The sequence below is a fragment of the Crocuta crocuta genome, unplaced genomic scaffold, assembly GCF_008692635.1.
Source record: "Crocuta crocuta isolate KB4526 unplaced genomic scaffold, BGI_CrCroc_1.0 scaffold243, whole genome shotgun sequence".
Lineage (NCBI taxonomy): Eukaryota > Metazoa > Chordata > Mammalia > Carnivora > Hyaenidae > Crocuta > Crocuta crocuta.
Window position 1 is genome coordinate 3509618 of NW_027529596.1, and position 19179 is coordinate 3528796.

Sequence of the window (19179 nt, forward strand, 5' to 3'; positions counted from 1 at the left end):
ATATTTGCACTGACCATAGTCCGTGTTTTCTGGCTCCCAACAATTTGATGGCCAAAAATAGGGTGTCTGTGGAATAAAAAGAAGTGGAGCCCAGGTTAAGCACATACAAAATTAGTAGAGTTCTTGGTATATGAGCTATGTTCATCCTTAGCAACTATCCAGAATATTTTGCTAATCATGTATGTCATGTATGTTTTGTAAGCCAGGAAAAGTCCCCAAAGAGGCATTGTAAAGCTTTTCTTCTACAATTACTTTGCTAAGCAATTGTTCAGTCTAAATGTGTGCAGCACCTTTGGGTACTTTAAATGTACATTTGCTGCAATTTCACGTCAACTGACGTAACAGTAAAAGGCGTGCCTGCATCATTCAAAATAAGTGTTAATCCACAAAGACTGAAAGCAAAGGATTAAATTCAGTAAGACTCAAGAGAAAATGTGTTTAAATATAACAAATCATTTTTTGTGATTCATGAATCTTGTTACTGTCTTCAGCAGATCCAAAAGCTCAACTGTCAAGATTTACCCTAAGATCTGGCAAGCATTTGTCTGTTTTTGTCAATTATGTGATATAGCTCTCAACAGTATCCAATTAGATTTAAACAACTTTTTTCTCTCACTTTAAAAAATATTTCTTCATAGAGGTGCCTGGGTGGCTCAGTCGGGTAACTGTCCGACTCTTGGTTTCAGCTCAGGTCATGACCTCGTGGTCTGTGGGTTCGAGTCCCACATCGGACTCCATGCTGACAGTACAGAGCCTGCTTGGGATTCTCTCTCTATTGCCCTCTCTCTCTCTGCCCCTCCCCTGCTCGTGCTTGCTCTCTCTCTCTCTCTCAAAATAAATGACTAAATACATTTTTAAAAATGTATTTCTTCACAAAAACACTTACTGTTTTAAAATTTTAAACTGCACAAGTCAGAGGTGATTTTTTAAAAATGAATTTTACTTGATATTACGTGATTTAATTTTAATCATTTTAATTGATTGGTGTGATTAACAATCCATAGAAATCTCATTCTGTGAAATTCTAGAAACTAACAAAACTACAAAGAAACCGTCTGATCAGGAAAACCCTGTTATCCTCGTCAGTTTGTATTTTCTAATAGAGCTTTCCTAGCCCCACTAGTTGGATGTGCGTGGCTCCAGACCATGGGGAAACTGAATGACTACGGTGTACTCTTTCAAACTTTGATGATGACTCCAGGACTCAATGGAACAGATGACTGCAGACATCAAACTTGTGGGTTTAATTATATTTATTAGTCAATTACATTAGCTATCCATGTGTCATGAGCATATCTGAGGTAATCTCTGATGAACCATTTGATAATTCTCCCTCCAGAAGATGGATTCTCAAGAAGGGGGAAGGGATAATTGGGGAGAATTGTTTGAATCTCTGAGGGAGAGCCTTTGCAAATTGCTCAAGACTTCCAGGGGATTTTGATTTAGCCTCTACTCCTTCTGGGAATTCTTGCAGCATAATAAAGAAGTCTACTGATGTTAGTTGTGTACACATGTAAACAAAATGACAACAAGAATTTGAGGTGGGGGGAGTTGAAACATAGAAGAAAGAAGACATCAAGGATTTTTATGGTCCCATCTTCACCTGAATCCTTCTTGACTCCTTAGGAGATAGAGCTTTAAGGGTAAAATTGGGTCAGGATCTAGGGAAACCATACAGGGACAAAGTAGTTGAAATTTTGCTTTTGTGAGGGCCACTAGTTTTTTTGAGATACTTCTCAAAAGCATTATTTCTTGAGGGTTGCTTCTCTATTTTGAGGTGTGTGTGTGTGTGTGTGTGTGTCTGTCCATGTACCTTACTTTTAAAATAGCTGAGATAATCACATTTGTCAGACACGTATTTTTTTCTCAAAGCCATAAGAAATGGTCTTAACTGCATTCTTACCATTTTCCTTTATTCTTCTATCATTTACTTTTGTGAGAATTTCCTGACTAAAAATTAAGAGTGAAGTTCTTTTATGTTGTGATAGTATATGGAAATGCCATCACACCAACATTCTTCACTAATATTGCAAGACATTTTTCTAGCAAATGTGTTTTAATTTATAGCAAAAAAATAATTTAAAGAAAAACAAATGCTTATAATTCACTGAAATGTAAAAATCTACTTTTAAAGTTCAACTAGACTTCAGGACATTTTAATATACATGAGTTTCTCTTGGCTTTTCAGAGTTGGCTTCTTTTAACTATGATAAAATTGATCCAGCTGTTGCTCAATAATCTTTAGCACATATATGAATGTCAGGAAAGTCATGAAAGGGACCCAGGGAATCATGACAGATCTCAATTCCAGCTAGCTAATGAGGATAATAAGACAATTGCAAGTTTACAATAAATATGGAAATCACATGATTTAAATTGTTCTGAAAACTTGAGACAGATTTACATACTGAGCATATCAATGAAATTAAATGAAGAGTTCTGTTTGTCTCAGGTTCATGCCCCGAAGCTTCTTCGGATTCCTAATGATGGTTAAAATCTCAGTGATTCACTGGCAGAGTAGTAAACGTGATATGGCAAGTTTCCTATTTTAATTCATGATTTTTAAAATCCTCACAGGGAGCTCGATTTCAGCTCAGGGTAATCAAGAACTTTCAGCTGCTGGAACCAACATCAAAATGGAAGTGGACACCTTGAACAAGAACGTGTTTTCTCTTAAGAAAGCTTTCAAACAAAAACCGATTAATGCCTTCACAGACATTACAGTAGGAATTCAATTACCCCTGACTTTTCTGGAGCTGCTTTTGTTTGCTTTTTAAATCTCGGTTTTAAGATCCTATGACTATTAGATATACAAATATGTCATATTTATATTCTATTTCAAATGTGAACAGGCCATTAAAATATTTAACAGTTAATATCTAATAGTAATTAATGTATTTTAAAAGACTATCATCTGTCATCTTTGCAGGCACATTGAAAACTTGCTAGCCTTCTGCCAATACCTAGCAGCTACGTAATACATCTACCACCCATTCCCTTGCCTTGTTCCTCGCTCCAGAAGGTAGGGCCACCCATTCCCAGCTCTGCTCACCTTTGACTCCTGGCCGTGACTAAGACACGTAAACCTTGTCTGCCTACTAAGTTCAATGTGGGGAGGACAAAAGCATGGTTAAAGGTTGTAAATCAAGTTAACTCACAACATCGTCCCCAACTTGGGGCCATGTCTGAGCTCGTTTGCTTTAAGGAAAAAGTTTAAATTAGACAATTCTCCAGAAATAAATAGACTATATACAACACTTCCCTCATAGATATGTTATTTTGCACAGAGATAATTTTACTTGTAATATTACTGTGAAGATAGATAAAAGTTGTTATTTTTGTAAAAAGAAAAATCAGAATTTGTGAGGTTTTTATTAGGTCTAAAGTTTACATATAGTCTCCATGCGAAATTTTAAAAAAATTTAATGTTTATTTTATTTTTGAGATAGAGCACTAGAGGGTGGGGGAGAGGCAGAGAGAGATTGAGAGAGAGAGAGAGAGAGAGAGAGAGAGACAGAATCTGAAGCAGGGTCCAGGCTCTGAGGTGTCAGCACCGAGCCTGACACGGGGCTTGAACCCACAAACAGTGAGATCGTGACCTGAGTTGAAGTTGGATGCCCAACTGACTGAGCCACCCAAGCACCCCTATTTGAAAAAAATTTTTAAAGAAAGTAAGATTATATGGAAAATGCAATCCTACAGTAGAAAAGTAAGTCCTTTAAAAAAATAAAAAAGTGTTAGTAAGAAGCAAATAATTTATTTGCTAATAAGTTATAATTTCTATTTATTAAAATGTTACCTTTAGGACCACAAGGTACTTTAACTTAATCAATAAAGTATTTTTAAGCTACCACCACATTAACTATAAAAAAGATGACATTCCTTTATTTTAAAGCCTTTTAAAATTATATAATTTAACTAATATATGTTGCTTGAATATTTAGGTCAGTATCATGATTTCAGGAGACTACTTTACCTCCTAGCTGTTCAGTGCATGAAGTCCTACAACTATTTGCCTCGTCTAAAAGGATCCTAAGGACGTGACGGTGAAGGTTTTCCAGGAAGACAAAGGTCTTTAAATGTTTTTAAAACATATTAACCTCTTTGTTCTCTCTTTGCCCAAGCAAGTTCTTTGGCCTTCAAGTTATTGTTTTGTCATTTATTTAGATATAGAACATCTAACGATATTCAGAACAAATGAGAGAGAATGCTTCGATGTCTACAAATTTGACAATGGGGAGAATCCTCCAAAAATACCTAGAGCAAGAGTCTCACATGATATGTGCCCTGATTTTATGGGCTAGAATCCACCAGGGAGTTATTAAGGAACCATAATGTCTAATAACATGTAGAATACACTTCGGTAAATCATTGTGAAGTCAAGTGTCGACTGCATGCTCAAGGATCAAAATTAGAGTCCACAATCATTTTTGAAAGAATAATGGCATCTGTCTCATGTGAAAATGATTTAGAAAAATTCTTGTCAGTTTATGGGTTATCTAAGGTATACTTCTGTTGCAGATCAGCATCGTGCTGATCAGGCTTCACAGTCTTCTTGTAGGAAGGCCTCAGATACTGACATGCAGAAGCCTTTATATTCGCTACATTCTGTGTGGGAGCTTTCCCATGAGAATTTGCTTTGACTGAAGACAGTATTATATTATGGACAGGGGCCAGGGTATAATCAATTCAGTTAGTTACATCTCTCTGCTTCCTTCCCGGTGGCTAAGGCAACTTACACATGAAGCACTCTCCCACCTCCTGAATTCCAATAAGCCACTCTCTGAATTTTTCTTAACCTTTTATATAAAACATATCTTCAATCATTATATGTTTTAGCTTTCACAAATAGTTTTGTGGAACCAAGCACATTCCAACTTTCTCTGCTTACTGTTTTTCAGTCTTAAATTTAATATTAATGAGTTTCTATCTAGCCTAAGTCAAAGAAAAGTTCTATTTTCAAAATTGTTTTTATAAAAACAATCAGGAAACAAAATGCAGATTTCTATTTTACAGGTAAGGAATATTTTCATTAAACTCACCTGAAACCGGTAAAAGGTGCCATCGTCTTTGAGGGTGAGGACATGATCCGAGATCGGAAAGAAGTAGCCATGGGCAGCCATTAATGTTCCCAAATGTAGCGCCTCCACTATTTCATGAAAACAAACAAATAAAAATGTAGGTAAAATCTTTTTTTTCAAATGTTGATTTACAGGAGTAAACAGTTTTGTTCCCTTTAGAGTATATTCTTGCATTCAAACTCTTGGCATCCTAAGCGACTTGGCTTTTTTTTTTTTCTTCTTTTTTTCCAGTTCTTCCACACAGGGTACTGAGGTGGCTCCGGTTCCTGGTAGTGACTGTGCAACGGCCAGCAGCACCGCGTGACGACCAGCACACAAGAACACAGCATTATGGAATGTTGAGACTGGAAGGTAATTCTGAAATCACAGAATCTGACTCCTTCATTTTATAGATGAGACGTACTTTGCTATATGTTAATATTCTCCCACAAACAATTCTATTTGGCATTTATATAGCACTTTAAGCTTTTAAAGGTATCCTCACTTGTCTCACCCCCCAGCCTATATAATGGATATCTGATACTATCAGGAATTCTTCTAATGACACGGATCACGATTACATGGTGTCATCAGGGAACATTAAGGCATCTAGAACCATTTATGCTGTGTTAAGTGAGCGCTAAGCAACCATCTATGGTACTACTATAGTTCTGCGATCATTGGACTGCTCTAGCTTCCACAGCTGTTCAGATACAGTGTTCTAGCAACAAACTATGAAGATGTTTATTTGACAATGAAAATATTACATTTTCTGAGAAGGCTAAGAAACGGCTGGAACATAATACTTTGATACTCACTCTCTTTTTATAGCAGCCAACAATTTCTTCCAATAAAATGGTGAATAAAATTTGGTCAGCAGAATCATTACTGCATTTGTACAGGACAACATAAAGTTTGGCTAACTTAAAGTCTAGAAGATATGGAACTATGTAAAATAATGTTTTAGTCCAGCAACAAGTTAGATTTATTGATCTGTTCTGTAGCTTTCTCTACAATTTAGTTATGGATTTATTTATGTGTGTGTGTGTGTTTTTTTTTTTAGACAAGTAAATGGTTCTTTAGAATTCTTATAGTAGTTCCCGGACTGTGTGTATCTATCTATATTTCTAGCCATCAATCCTGGGGAGCTTTGATTCTCCAGCCAATATTGAGTCAGTAAGCTGCTTGCTGCAGTGCAGATAAGCATAAGAAACCTGTCCCTCCCCTCCACCCTCCCATGCCTATGGGAGAATTGCTGAATTTTATCTGTCGTAGTGCCCATTTTGATTGTCATCTATCATCTTGTAAACACTTCTATTGGTAACTTGCCCTTCCGGCCTGTTTCTGTGTTGTTCTTGCCTATAATAAAGAAGAACTGCCAATCATCTTCTTTGCCACGTCCTTGGAAGACTGTTGTTAAGTGTCCCAGCCATCTTATTCACACTCTCAATTAAGTCCCTCCTTGCATACCATTGTTTTTTCTACAAAGAAGCAATCTTCCATCAATTAGATGTGTGTGTGTGTGTGTGTGTGTGTGTGTGGGTGGGTGTATCATGTCTATATCCTTATAGCTCAAAGTCGAGACCTTCTCAAAGCCTGTGCTGCTTACAGCTATATACCCACATGTTCTTTGACTCCTGCTGAAACTCAGGAGCTAGTGTGGTGTTGTAGGAAGAACAAAACCTTTGGAGGCACTCACTAATTTTTGTTACCTAAACACCATGTGCTTCTCCTCTTACAACCCTCTTACAGGGTTGTTGAGAGAATCAAACAAGAATATATGTGAAGAAGTTGGAATAATGTCCTGTGTATAGGAGGCATTCAATAGATGTGCTGTACCTTCGTTATTTACACATGAATTCATGCTACTTTAATCCAAATCACTGCCAGGAAATCCACTTGCATAAATTTGCCATCAACAAGGCTGAGTGAGAGAAACTGGCAGTCATAAATAGCATCCTAAATAGCCACCTACATATTATTTGTGTGTGTGTATGTGTGTGGATCATTTATAAAGTTGAAATAGTAAGCGGATCTATAAGGATTGCTGGCTCATAACAATGAGCAGGTGCTTACAGCCTTGTTCATATTCTGAGTCCCTGGACTCACCTACCAGGTGGCAGCAGTCAGAGCAACACATTACATCTGTTTTCAGATTTCAAAGTCAGATGGAGCACCTATCCTGTTATAACCATCTTTATTCGTTCTATTCACAGCAGCCTGTGGCTGAGGAAAATATTTGCGCTACTTTCCAGAAAGAGAATTGAGTTATGGCACATGAGAAAGTTTGCAGGGAATAGATTCAGGAAAGGAACACTGAGATGCCTAGAAAGATAAATAGTGAAAGGCTTCTGAACTCTAATCAGAGGAATGAGGTGACTGAAATAAAGAAAAAAAATCAGTGGGGTGCTGAAGTACTCATCGGGATTAGAGAAAATATGGTGAAAGTAAATATAGTGAAGCTGCAGGAAAAAAATCAGAAGCAAATGAACGTAAGCACATTCTGACCTGTCTGCATCCACTAGATGCTGATTCTGAGATACCATGCATTTCTAGAGGGTAGGTCATATCTGCAGGTTTTCCTCATGTAGCACTACCATGCAAGGTCAGGTCGTACGAAGTCATGTGCTTTGTCACAGGACCACCAGGGACATGGCTCCAGAATCAGAAAAACGCTCAGAGGAAAAGTCAGGGAGTTGGGGTGGATTGTCTGCTCCCTTTCGGACTTTAAACTTGGCACTTCACATATCAAGAGGAAAAAGAGCTATTGAGCCAATATTTACTGAATGAGTAAATAAGTAAATTTATGAATCCATGACACATCAAAAATATGAACAATGTAGTGCTGCATGAAAAAAAGACAACACGAGCGATTTTGTGTTGTGATGATGAGCACCTTGTTCAGCTCTTCCAAGATAATGCAGATATTCGTGGTCGCATTTCAAGATGCTTTTATAAGCTTTTGAGGTGGGGCTGTGGTAGGTATTTTAATTACGGGAAAAGGTAATCGCGAGATTAATGGCATAAACACCACTAAGAGATCTGAGTGGGCAGGGTGTAGGGTTCTCAAGGCTGAAGTGTTTACTGCTTGTGATAAAGATGGAGCTGCACTTCCCCCCGGTCCCTCTGCTTCTGAATGTCGGCACAGCCTTAACCTAATAAGAATCCAGAGGACTGCTGACAGTCTGGGAACAAAGTGTTGGAAGAGTTTAATGAGTAATCCATCAAGATGGCCCTCCCAATAATGACACACCAGATGGCTCCACAACATTATGCTCCTCGGCAAAATAATCACTCATTAATCTCGTACTTGTGTTATTCACGCCACCCGCACAGCTAAATAAAGTTCAACAACAAACCTGCCATAAAATTCCAGTTTATGTTTCTTTTGGAGAGTCAAGCCATGAACACATTGGGAAATAAAAACCCGTCTCCAAGCCACTGTTACCATGTGAACAGCCTCACGTAGCTTTGTTAAGCCTGATCTATTCACCACATTACTACATCCCAAACCCTGAAACAACAGAATTATCAAAATCCTTTAAAAGCAAAGAGAATTCTGCATAACGTACCTTACTTTTGAATCACAAGTACTTGAGAAAAGCATATTATAAAATAGGCGTGTGCTGTTCAGTGCTAGATTCCTGTACATAGAAATATACATAAATTTCTATACTCTGTTCTATACTTACAGCATATTTTCAAAACTCACTAATATCTTCCTTGACCAGATGCCCAAACCCTGGCAGGCCCAGCTCCTCCCAAACGTAGTCCATAATTGTGAAATGATTGAAAAATTCCTCTGAACCAAGAAAATAATAATAAAACAATCTTGCTAAATTATGTTTTTATTTCTATCATGCATTATTTACTTTTATTTTCTGTGTATTATTAAAAATGTGATTGTTTCATCATAAGCACACAGCATATTTGATGTAGTAAATAGGATTAGGAAATATTAAAATATTAGGAAATATTAAAATATTAAAATATTAGGAAATATTTTAGAAGGAAATCCACTCAAAACAGAAAAAAATGACAGCCAATGATATGATATTAGGGAGAGAAAAAGCTAAGAAGCAGACAGGGGTAATTTACTAAACTGTAAAACAGCAGACATTCATCGAGCTGATTCTGAGTCATAAAGATTTTGTTGAGCTTCTTATCTCTGTTTAAGGAGACACGGACGTGGCCATTTTAGAAACCCTTCAAAATATAATTTTTTTTAGAGCTGGCATTTGAAAAGGTGAGATTAGTCATGTGGAAAAATCAAACATGCAGCACATTTTATCCTCTCACAAGGTCAAATAAAAGTAAACTATTACTATATTTAGGAATGTCTGAGATATGTCCACATTCTCAATAGTTCTAGAGTTAATGAAAGAAGTAGGTATTTGGGCTTTCATCTATTTTTTTAATGTTTTGTTTATTTCTGAGAGAGAGAGAGAGGCAGCATGAGCAGGGGAGGTAAGAGAGAGAGGGAGACACAGAATCCGAAGCAGGCTCCAGGCTCTGAGCTGTCAGCACAGAGCCCGTCACGGGGCTCGAACCCACGAACCGTGAGATCATGACCTGACCCGAAGCCGGACGCTTAACCGACTGAGCCACCCAGGCATCCCCTCCCCTGTATTTTTTTTTTTTAAAGCATCATTTCCACACAGAAATATCAAGTGCTGCTTGCTTTCAACAATCATAATCAGGGCATAGAAGTGAATAATATGGTGATGATATAGAAAGGATAAGATAAAATAGATTCTATTTGGGAGAAATAAAAACAGAGGCATAGTTTAGATCAACTGTGAGGAACACACTAGGTAATGAAGACAAGTAAATAATATTCCCAAACAAAGGAGCGGAGTACAGAGCTGAAGTAGCCAAGTTGTGCACCCAAATAATGACTCCCTCCCTTGCTGATTGTGTGACTTGGCGACAAAAGACTTGCGTTTTCTGGGCCTCAGTGTACTCATGTGTAAAATGAGGATAATAAAATATTCATATCAAAGTTTTGTTGAGAGGATAAGCAGAGATAATATGTGCAGTGCACTTCACATAAGGCCTGCCACATAAAAGTGTTATAAAACTTGAGTTATTGTCAGTGAGTTGATACTTAAGAAAGGACACACGCAGTAGCACTCAGTCTAGTGCTCAGGCAATGAGGAAACCGGTAGCTGGCATTGATCTAAGCCTCCAGGTCACGTTAAAAGCTTACAATTCAACATTTTAAAAGTCCTCCAGGTAATCAAACTGGGGTCTCTTGTGTGTAGATGATAAATCAAATCTGCTGTAGAATACACCTTCATATTTTCCTAGACAGCAAAGAACACTACCAAGATTCCGAAGGTTTGGTACTATAGCTATAAAGAAAGATTGCCAGAGGTACTACACCTTGCACACTGGGTTTACAATCCAAAACCTGACAGTGCCAGGGGTCACCGGGAAAGCCCCTTGTCTAGGAGAGAGGTGGGCAGGACTTACTACACAAGACACGCTGAGCTGACACTGCTGAGAAATACTGGTGACAGAGGAGTCACAGTGACAGCAGCTGGAACACAGATGAATTCTTAGAAAACCATAATATTTGCTCAGGGCTCCAAAAAACCAACACATTAAGAAAAACCAGTTGGCACTGAGAGTAACACAATCATAAAAAGTGGCCCTTATCAGACACACAGAGTAGAACAGTCCAGTTGCCTAACATCAGCAGGTATTAAGAAATTATTTAAATATGAAGAGAAATGCTAATTTATTTTATTTTTTAAAGGTTATTTATTTATTTTGAGAGAAAGAGAGAGAACCAAGTGGGGAAGGGGCAGAGAGAGAGAGAGGATTACAGCACTGACCCTGCTGTGAAGCTCAAACTCACAAACCGCGAGATCATGACCTGAGGAGGAATCAAGTCAGATGCTTAACTGACTGAGGCACCCAGGTGCCCTGCTAAATTTTATTTTAAAAAGAGACCTATGCATTACTGGTATGGAGAACTGGCTTAAGATCGTCACTACATAATAACTACATGATATCGGGATGTTCTTTTCACAAATACAGTATATCCCTCTGTGTAAATGATATACTTCCATCATTGTACAAAATGAACTACATTTTAACAAGAATCTATCATATTTATATGTGTGATAGGTGCATATAATGGTAATTCGTACGAAAGAAAATCACTTTGAGTTCATCCAAGAACCGTATAAGGAAACTGTAATAATCACAAGAGCCAAGGCAATCATAACTTATTATGGGACACAACATTCCCTCTAATATTCAGCATACTGGGGTCTCTGGGTAGCTCAGTGGGTTGAGCACTGACTCCTGATATCAGCTCAGGTCATGATCCCAGGGTCGTGGGATCAAGCCCCATGTTGGTTCTGTGCTGAGCATGGAGCCTGCTGAAGATTCTCTCTCTCTCTTTCTCTCTCTCACTCTCGCTCTCTCCCCTTCTGCTCTCCCCCACATGAGCATTCTCTCCCTAAAAAATAAAAGAAATAATAAAATAAAATAAATAAAATAAAATAAAATCCAGCATACATTCTGTATGCTAATTTCTACCAGTTAGCCTCGTTGAATGAGTTAGAAGGAAGTGGGAGTGGGGTGGGGGGTGCAGTGAGTTAACTTATTAGATAGGGAGTTTCCACGTCATGGGCTGATTCACATCAGCAACAGCACACACTACTGAACAAGCACACATACATATCAAGGAAAAACATGCTGAACTGCAGGTCATGGGGTTTGAGTTCTAATCCTAGTTCAGTTCTGTGACTGCATATCTTGAGTAAGTCATCTTGTTTCTCAGGTCCTTAGAGTCGACATCCATAAATGCAGGGCTGGATCGCCAAACTCTTTCCAACTTGGCTTCTTTGGTGTGCAACCAACTTTCAACCGGAAGTTGTGGTAAAAATGATGCCACCCTTATTTTGCCACTTTGTGCCAAAGGGAAATTGATTTTTCTTCTTCTGCAAATAATCTACAGTAAAGAATTTTGTGTGCACAGAGCAAATGTCGTACTTATTTCAAACAAATAGGAACTGGATTGATGAGTATTTCCTATTTATATGCTTTGTACAACTAGTTGCAAAAATGCAGGCATGATACGGGAATAACCAGTAATTCACCCTATGTAACAAAATGATCTGAATGCATTTGGTTTGAAAATCAAATGTCACTGGAAAATCTGACAGACTCCACCAAAAATCTGCTAGAAGTGATCCATGAATTCAGCAAAGTCGCAGGGTACAAAATCAATGTACAGAAATTGGTTGCATTTTACACCCCAATAATGAAGCAACAACTGAAAGAGAAATAAAGAAACTGATCCCATTTACAATTACACCAAGAACCACAAAATACCTGGGAATAAACCTAACCAAAGATGGAAAAGATCTGTATGCTGAAAACTATAGAAGCTTAGGAAGGAAACTGAAGACACAAAGAAATGGAAAAATATTCCATGCTCATGGATTGGAAGGATAAATATTGTTAAAATGTCAATACTACCCAAAGCAATCTACACATTCAATGCAATCCCAATCAAAATTGCACCAGCATTCTTTTCAAAGCTAGAACACACAATCCTATAATTCATATGGAACCACAAAAGACTCCGAATAGCCAAATTAATGTTGAAAAAGAAAACAGAAGCAGGAGACATCACCATCCCAGACTTTAGACTCTACCACAAAGCTGTAATCATCAAAACAGTATGGTATTGGCACAAAAACAGATACATAGACCAATGGAATAGAATAGAGAACTCAGAATTGGACCCAAAAGTGTACAGCCAACTAATCTTTGACAAAGTAGGAAAGAGTATCCAGTGGAAAAAAGACAGCCTCTTTAACAGATGGTGCTGGGAGACCTGGACAGCAGCATGCAGAAGAATGAAACTAGATCATTTTCTCACACGAGACACAAAAATAAGCTCAAAATGGATAAAGGACCTGAACGTGAGACAGGAAACCATCAAAACCCTAGACGAGAAAGCAGGAAACTACCTCCTTGACCTTGGCCACAGCAACTTATTACTTGATATTTCTCCAAAGGCAAGGGAATTAAAAAGCAAAAATGAACTATTGGGACCTCATCAAGTTAAAAAGTGTCTGCACTGGAAAGGAAACCATCATCAAAACTAAAAGGCAACCGACAGAATGGGAAAAGATATTTGCAAATGACATATCGGATAAATGGCTAGTATCCAAAATCTATAAAGAACTCACCAAACTCCACACCTGAAAAGCAAATAATGTAGTGAAGAAATGGGCCAACGACAGGAATAGACACTTCTCCAAAGAGGACATCCAGATGGCCAACAGACACATGAAACGATGCTCAGCATCCCTCCTCATCAGGGAAATACAAATCAAAACCACACTGAGATACCACCTCATGCCAGTCAGAGTGGCTAAAATGAACAGATCAGGAGACTATAGGTACTGGCGAGGATGTGGAGAAACGGGCACCCTCTTACACTGTTGGTGGGAATGCAAACTGGTGCAGCCGCTCTGGAAGACAGTGCAGAGGTGCCTCAAAAAATTAACAATAGAACTTCCCTATGACCCAGCAGTAGAACTGCTGGGAATTTACCCAAGGGACACAGGAGTGCTGATGCATATGGGCACATGTACCCCAATGTTTATAGCAGTGATTTCAACAATAGCCAAATTATGGAAAGAGCCTAAGTGTCCATCAACGGATGAATGGATCAAGAAGATGTGGTTTATCTATAAAATGGAATACTACATGGCAATGAGAAAGAATGAAATCTGGCCTTCTGCAGCAACATGGATGGAACTGGAGGGTGTTATGCTAAGTAAAATAAGTGAGTCAGAGAACGACAGATCCCATATGTTTTTACTCCTTTGTGGATCTTGAGAAACTTAACAGAAGATCATGGGGAAGGGATGGGGGGAAAAGTTACAGAGAGGAAGGGAGGCAAACCATAAGAGGCCCTTAAATACAGAGAGCAAACTGAGGGCTGATGGGGGCTGGGGGAGAGGGGAAAGTAGGTGATGGGCACTGAGGAGGGCACTTGTTGGGATGAGCACTGGGTGTTGTATGGAACCCAATTTAACAATAAATTATATAATTTTAAAAGTATGTGCTGGGCTATTGGCTTATGAAGAAGGATAACTGGGGACTGGAAAAAAGTCTTATGTTCCACTTTCCAGCTTTTCTTATTAAATCCGACTCTGAACAACAACAACAACAACAATAACAAAAGAAAATCAAATGTCACTGGTAAAAAATAAGCAACATAGTCTTCTGATAATACCTGCTAATAGTATCTCTTTTTAAAAAAAGTCACTGTTCATTAATATATTTAAATCGTGATTAAGTAGAAGACTAATTTCAAGCCATAGCTTTGGTCATAGAAAAAGTCACAGTTACTATGAAATTTTTAAACAAAGCCAGATGTAATTTCCTTTAATATGTATTTTGCAGGAGCCAGTGCTTCTACTGGGGGAGTGGAGTTGCCTGGGGTAACAGAACTGATGTGTGAAACTCTCTAGATCATCTTTATCATCTGCTGTTTTTTTTTTTTTAAAGTAAAGACCCCAATTGGCATAAACACATGTACTTATCAGTTTCATTTTCTCATGTCTGTGTCTTTATGCTGGTTTCTGTGTGTGTTGGAAAGCAATTAACCTGGAAATAAGCAACATCTGGGGATACCTGAATTTTAATATACAATACGTGCCATGGTTCTACTCAATAGAGATGGTCCCTTGCAAGGAGCAAAGTTTGGAAATGAGAAGGGGGTAAATTTATTAAATGAGATACAATCAGTAAATTAATTGCTCTTTTTTCCATTAAAATTTTTTTTAACATTTATTTATTTTTGAGAGACAGAGCATGCACAGGGGAGGGGCAGAGAGAGAGGGAGACACAGAATCTGAAGCAGGCTCCAGGCTCTGAGCTGTCAGCACAGAGCCCAAGGCAGGGCTTGAACTCACAAACCATGAGATCATGACCTGAGCTGAAGTTGGACGCTTAACCTACTGAGCCACCCAGGCGCCCCACTCTCTTTTTTGTTTTCCATTTAAAAACAGCACAACCATCCATCAGTAATTCGGTTTTAATTTTAAATATCAAAAATTTATCACTATTGCATAGCAGTGAGAATGAGGCAGGTTCACTAACCAGAATAAAGAAATACAGATGAGCTGATTAAAGGATTAACACCTCCTAAAATCTTTATTTTTGCACGATAAGCCAAAATCTAAGCACCAGATGTTTTTAAGGGATTAAAATCAAATCTAAAAATATGGCTTCATAAGATTCTTTTAATAAAGTGTGTAGACAACTCTACTGCCAAAATTCAAACCGAGAATTTCTAGATGCTATATAGATATGAATAATAAGAAAAGACCGATCCTCAGTGGGTTTGCAATCTTTGCGGACCACCCTTCTATACTGGCACCTGCTGCAGAGTGCACGGCCCTTCATGAGGCAGTAGTTAGAGCACAGACTTTCAGCCACATTGTCTGGCTCTGCTGCATATTAGAGATCCTCTAGTTTTGGATACTGAAGTTTTAAAACTTTCAGTATCATGAACACCAATCTGATAAACATTCTGGTGACGTCGCCATTGCACATATCTCCTGCTTGACTTCTCCCCTGAATTCCTACGTTGTGTCCAAGAGCCTGTGTGACATCTCCACATGAGTACTGAACAGACCCCTTGCATTTATCACGGCAAAGCTGAACTGCTGACTTTCATCTCACACTTGCCCTTCTTGCAGTATCTCCCATAGCAGCATATGTCAGTGGTTTTCCTTTCACGTCTCAAGCCCAAACACTTGAAAATTTTGATGTCTGTCTTTCTCTGACTTATCATATCTAGTCCAAGAGCATATTCCAATGATTGGTCCTTGTGAACCCGGAATCTACACCCACCTCCAACCCCCACCAGCCCAATCTTGTATCATCCCTTGATGAGATCTCACTCAGAGAGGAGATGACATTCAGACTAGTTTCCATTCATGCCGTGCTCTTTGCCACAGTGATCATTTTAAAATGTAAACTCAGCAATTCCACTTCTAGATATTTATCTGAAGAAACCAAAAACACCGTAGAAGCAGTATTTACAATAGCCAAGATATGCAAGCAACCCAAGTGTCCATCAATAGATAAATGGAAAGAAGATGTGATCATACACACACACACACACACACACACACACACACACAGAGAGAGAGAGAGAGAAATATCAATCAGACACAAAAAAGAATGAGATCTTGCCATTTGTGATAACATGGGTGATGCTAGAGGATATTATCCTAAGTGAAATAAGTCAGACTGAGGAAGATAAAGGGTAATTTCACTTATGTGTGGAATGTAAAAAACAAAACAAATGAACAAACAATCAAAACACAGCCTCATAGATACAACGAGCAAACCGGATGATGAGCTGAGAGGAGGGGTTTGGGGGATGGACAGAGTTGGTGAAGGGAATTAAGAAATGCAATCTTCCAGTTATGAAATAAATGTGACACAGGGATACAGCATAGGAAGTATAGTCAGTAATATGGTAACAATGTTGTGTGGTGACAGACGGGAACTTGACTCACTGTGGTAAGAACTGTCTAATGTATACAAATATTGAATCACTGTGTGCTACACTTGAAACTAATGCAGTATTATAGGTCCATTATTCTTCAATAATAAAATGTAAATCAGATTATGAAATTCTTAGTACAATCTTCCAATAAGTTTTCATATTTCTCAGAACAGAGCTCAAATTCCTTGACTTGGCTTTAGAAAATCCTACATGATCTGGCCACTAGTTATTTCTCTGTCTTCTTCCCCTGTTATCCACCCCTTCCCATATCCTGCTCTGGAGCACCAACCTCCTTGCTGTACCTCAGACATACCAGGCATGGGCCTGCCATGAGGCTTTGCACTTGCTGTTCTCTCTGCCTGGAATGCCAGCACTCTTTGTCCAAAGAATTGGGCATCCCACTTCATTCCTTGAGCTGATCTCTGGCCAAAGCCACCACATCAGTGACTGCACACCTGACTGCACAGTATAAAATAGGATTCACTCTCTACGCATCTTTTTACTTTGTCTTCTCTTCATAGCACTCACCACCACTTACCATATTAAACATTTGTCTATTTATTATTTACCTCTTCCAATGAACATGCAAGCTCCATGTGAATGGGAACTCTTTTTTTTTGGAGTTTTTCATTTGTTTGTTTACATTTTTGGTTTTTTATCTTATCAGCCCCTAAATTTTCTGTAATATTCAAGCAACTAAAAAAATCTATCACCAAAAATGGACACATGAATCCTATATTATTTCATAGAATGGATTCTTAGAAATAATATAATAGAGTCAAAAGTTACAGACACTTTTAAAGCATTGCTAAATATTGCAAATTTAATTTCTAAAAGTGTATATAATTTAAATTCTCACCAGGAGGTTATAAATATATTGGTTTCCCTGTAAACTTATGAACCATTTGGCATTAGGATTCATTTCCTCATTCCTCATTTGCTGGAATAAATGGTGTCTTGCTTTAATTTGAATTAATTTGTGTTGTGCTACATTATAGTGAATTTTAGCTAAAAAAAGACTAGTCTTGTTATACCTAGCATGAGTGAAAGAAAAATACATACAGAGTTTTCAGCGAAGGCTTTGAGAAAGGTATGGAAGGATATTAGACTCAAGGGAAGAGTAAAGTCCTTCAATATCTCTCCAATCCTCCTAAAAATGCTTTCCTTTCTAATTCTTCATTTTTGATTTGTTCCCTAGGTTTTATCTTACTTACTTACTTACAATATACACCCTTTTGATTTCCTTTAATTTTTTTCTCTATTATTGATCCATACCAGGCTTTAGCAATTTACTCTATGAGTCTTCATTTCTTCATCTATCCATTCATCTACTCAACCATCCATCCATCCATCCATCCATCCATCCATCCATCCATCTTGCTATTCATCTAATATATAGTTATTCATTTTCTGCTTGGTTTCATTCCATGGATACAAAAGTGAATATGACATTCTTTCTGTTTATATCTTCAAAACACACAATACAGTAGAATAACTATGCTTTAAGAAAAAGCAGGTAATGACTTCTGGCTTCAACTGAGACAATGATAAGGAGCTTAGAAGTTGTCACTCCCATTGTTACAACAAGGAAAAGCTGAACAAGCTGAAAATCAAGTTTTCCTGGAGCAATCAGACAACTGAGGTTATAGGACAAAACTTTACCTGAAAATCTGCAGAGACAGCCTAATTCAGAGACACAGCCCAGATTTACTTACTTAGAGAATCAATTCATCCCTTCCTTCCCTTAGTGATTAACCTAACAAAATATATACAGGATCTGTGTGTAAAAGATAAGAAAACACTGACAGAGGAAATAAAATATATTTCATGTTCATAGATTGGAACACTAAGGTGCCATTTTGTTTCCATTTGATCTACAGATTCATTACAAAACCAATCAAAATCCCAGCAAGCTATTTTGTAGACACTGACAGAATGATTCTACAGCTTATATGGAAAGGCAAAAAAAAACAAAAAACAAAAACAAAAACAAAAAAAACCAGAATAACAACCATAATACTGAAGAATAAAAACAAAGTTAGAAGATTCGCACTACATGACTTCAAGATCTACTTTAAAGCTATAGTAATAAAGAAAATATGGTATTGGTTAAGGAACAGACAAATAGATGACAAGAACAGAATACAGAGCCCAGAAATAGACCCATACAAATACAATCAATTGATCTTAGACAAAAGCACAAGGGAAATTAAAAAAAAAAAAGGATAGTCTTTTTCAGGAATTATTTACTGTTTTACACAACCAATTGTTCTGTAAAAAAAAAAAAAACAATGAACTTAGACATGAACTTAGACACAGACACTTACATTATCACAGATGAACTTCACAGTTCACTGTAAAGTGATGGCCCTCCCCCCGACCCTTCATATTGTTCTTCAGAAAGAAGTTACTAAATGTAGCCCAAACTTAAGAAATGAGGAGTTATGATCCACCTCATTCAGGGTAAAATGTATACATAAATTATTTGGAGATTTTTGGAAAGGGACTTTTTTTATATCCTTTATTCATTCATTTATTCACTCATTCATTCATTCTCTA

The 19179-nt window shown here is 37.8% G+C and overlaps 1 protein-coding gene across 2 annotated transcripts in view; it reads right to left on the reverse strand.

The window, feature by feature from the left end:
• Window positions 1-19179, reverse strand: part of RGS7 (regulator of G protein signaling 7) — a 509116-nt gene that overhangs the window by 120214 nt on the left and 369723 nt on the right. For both annotated transcript variants that reach the window (XM_077761799.1, XM_077761798.1), the window contains exons 4-5: window positions 5043-5149; window positions 15-66 (exon numbers count right to left, since the gene is read on the reverse strand). In XM_077761799.1, the coding sequence (XP_077617925.1) occupies window positions 15-66; window positions 5043-5149 (159 nt within the window). The remainder of the gene's footprint in view (window positions 1-14; window positions 67-5042; window positions 5150-19179) is intronic.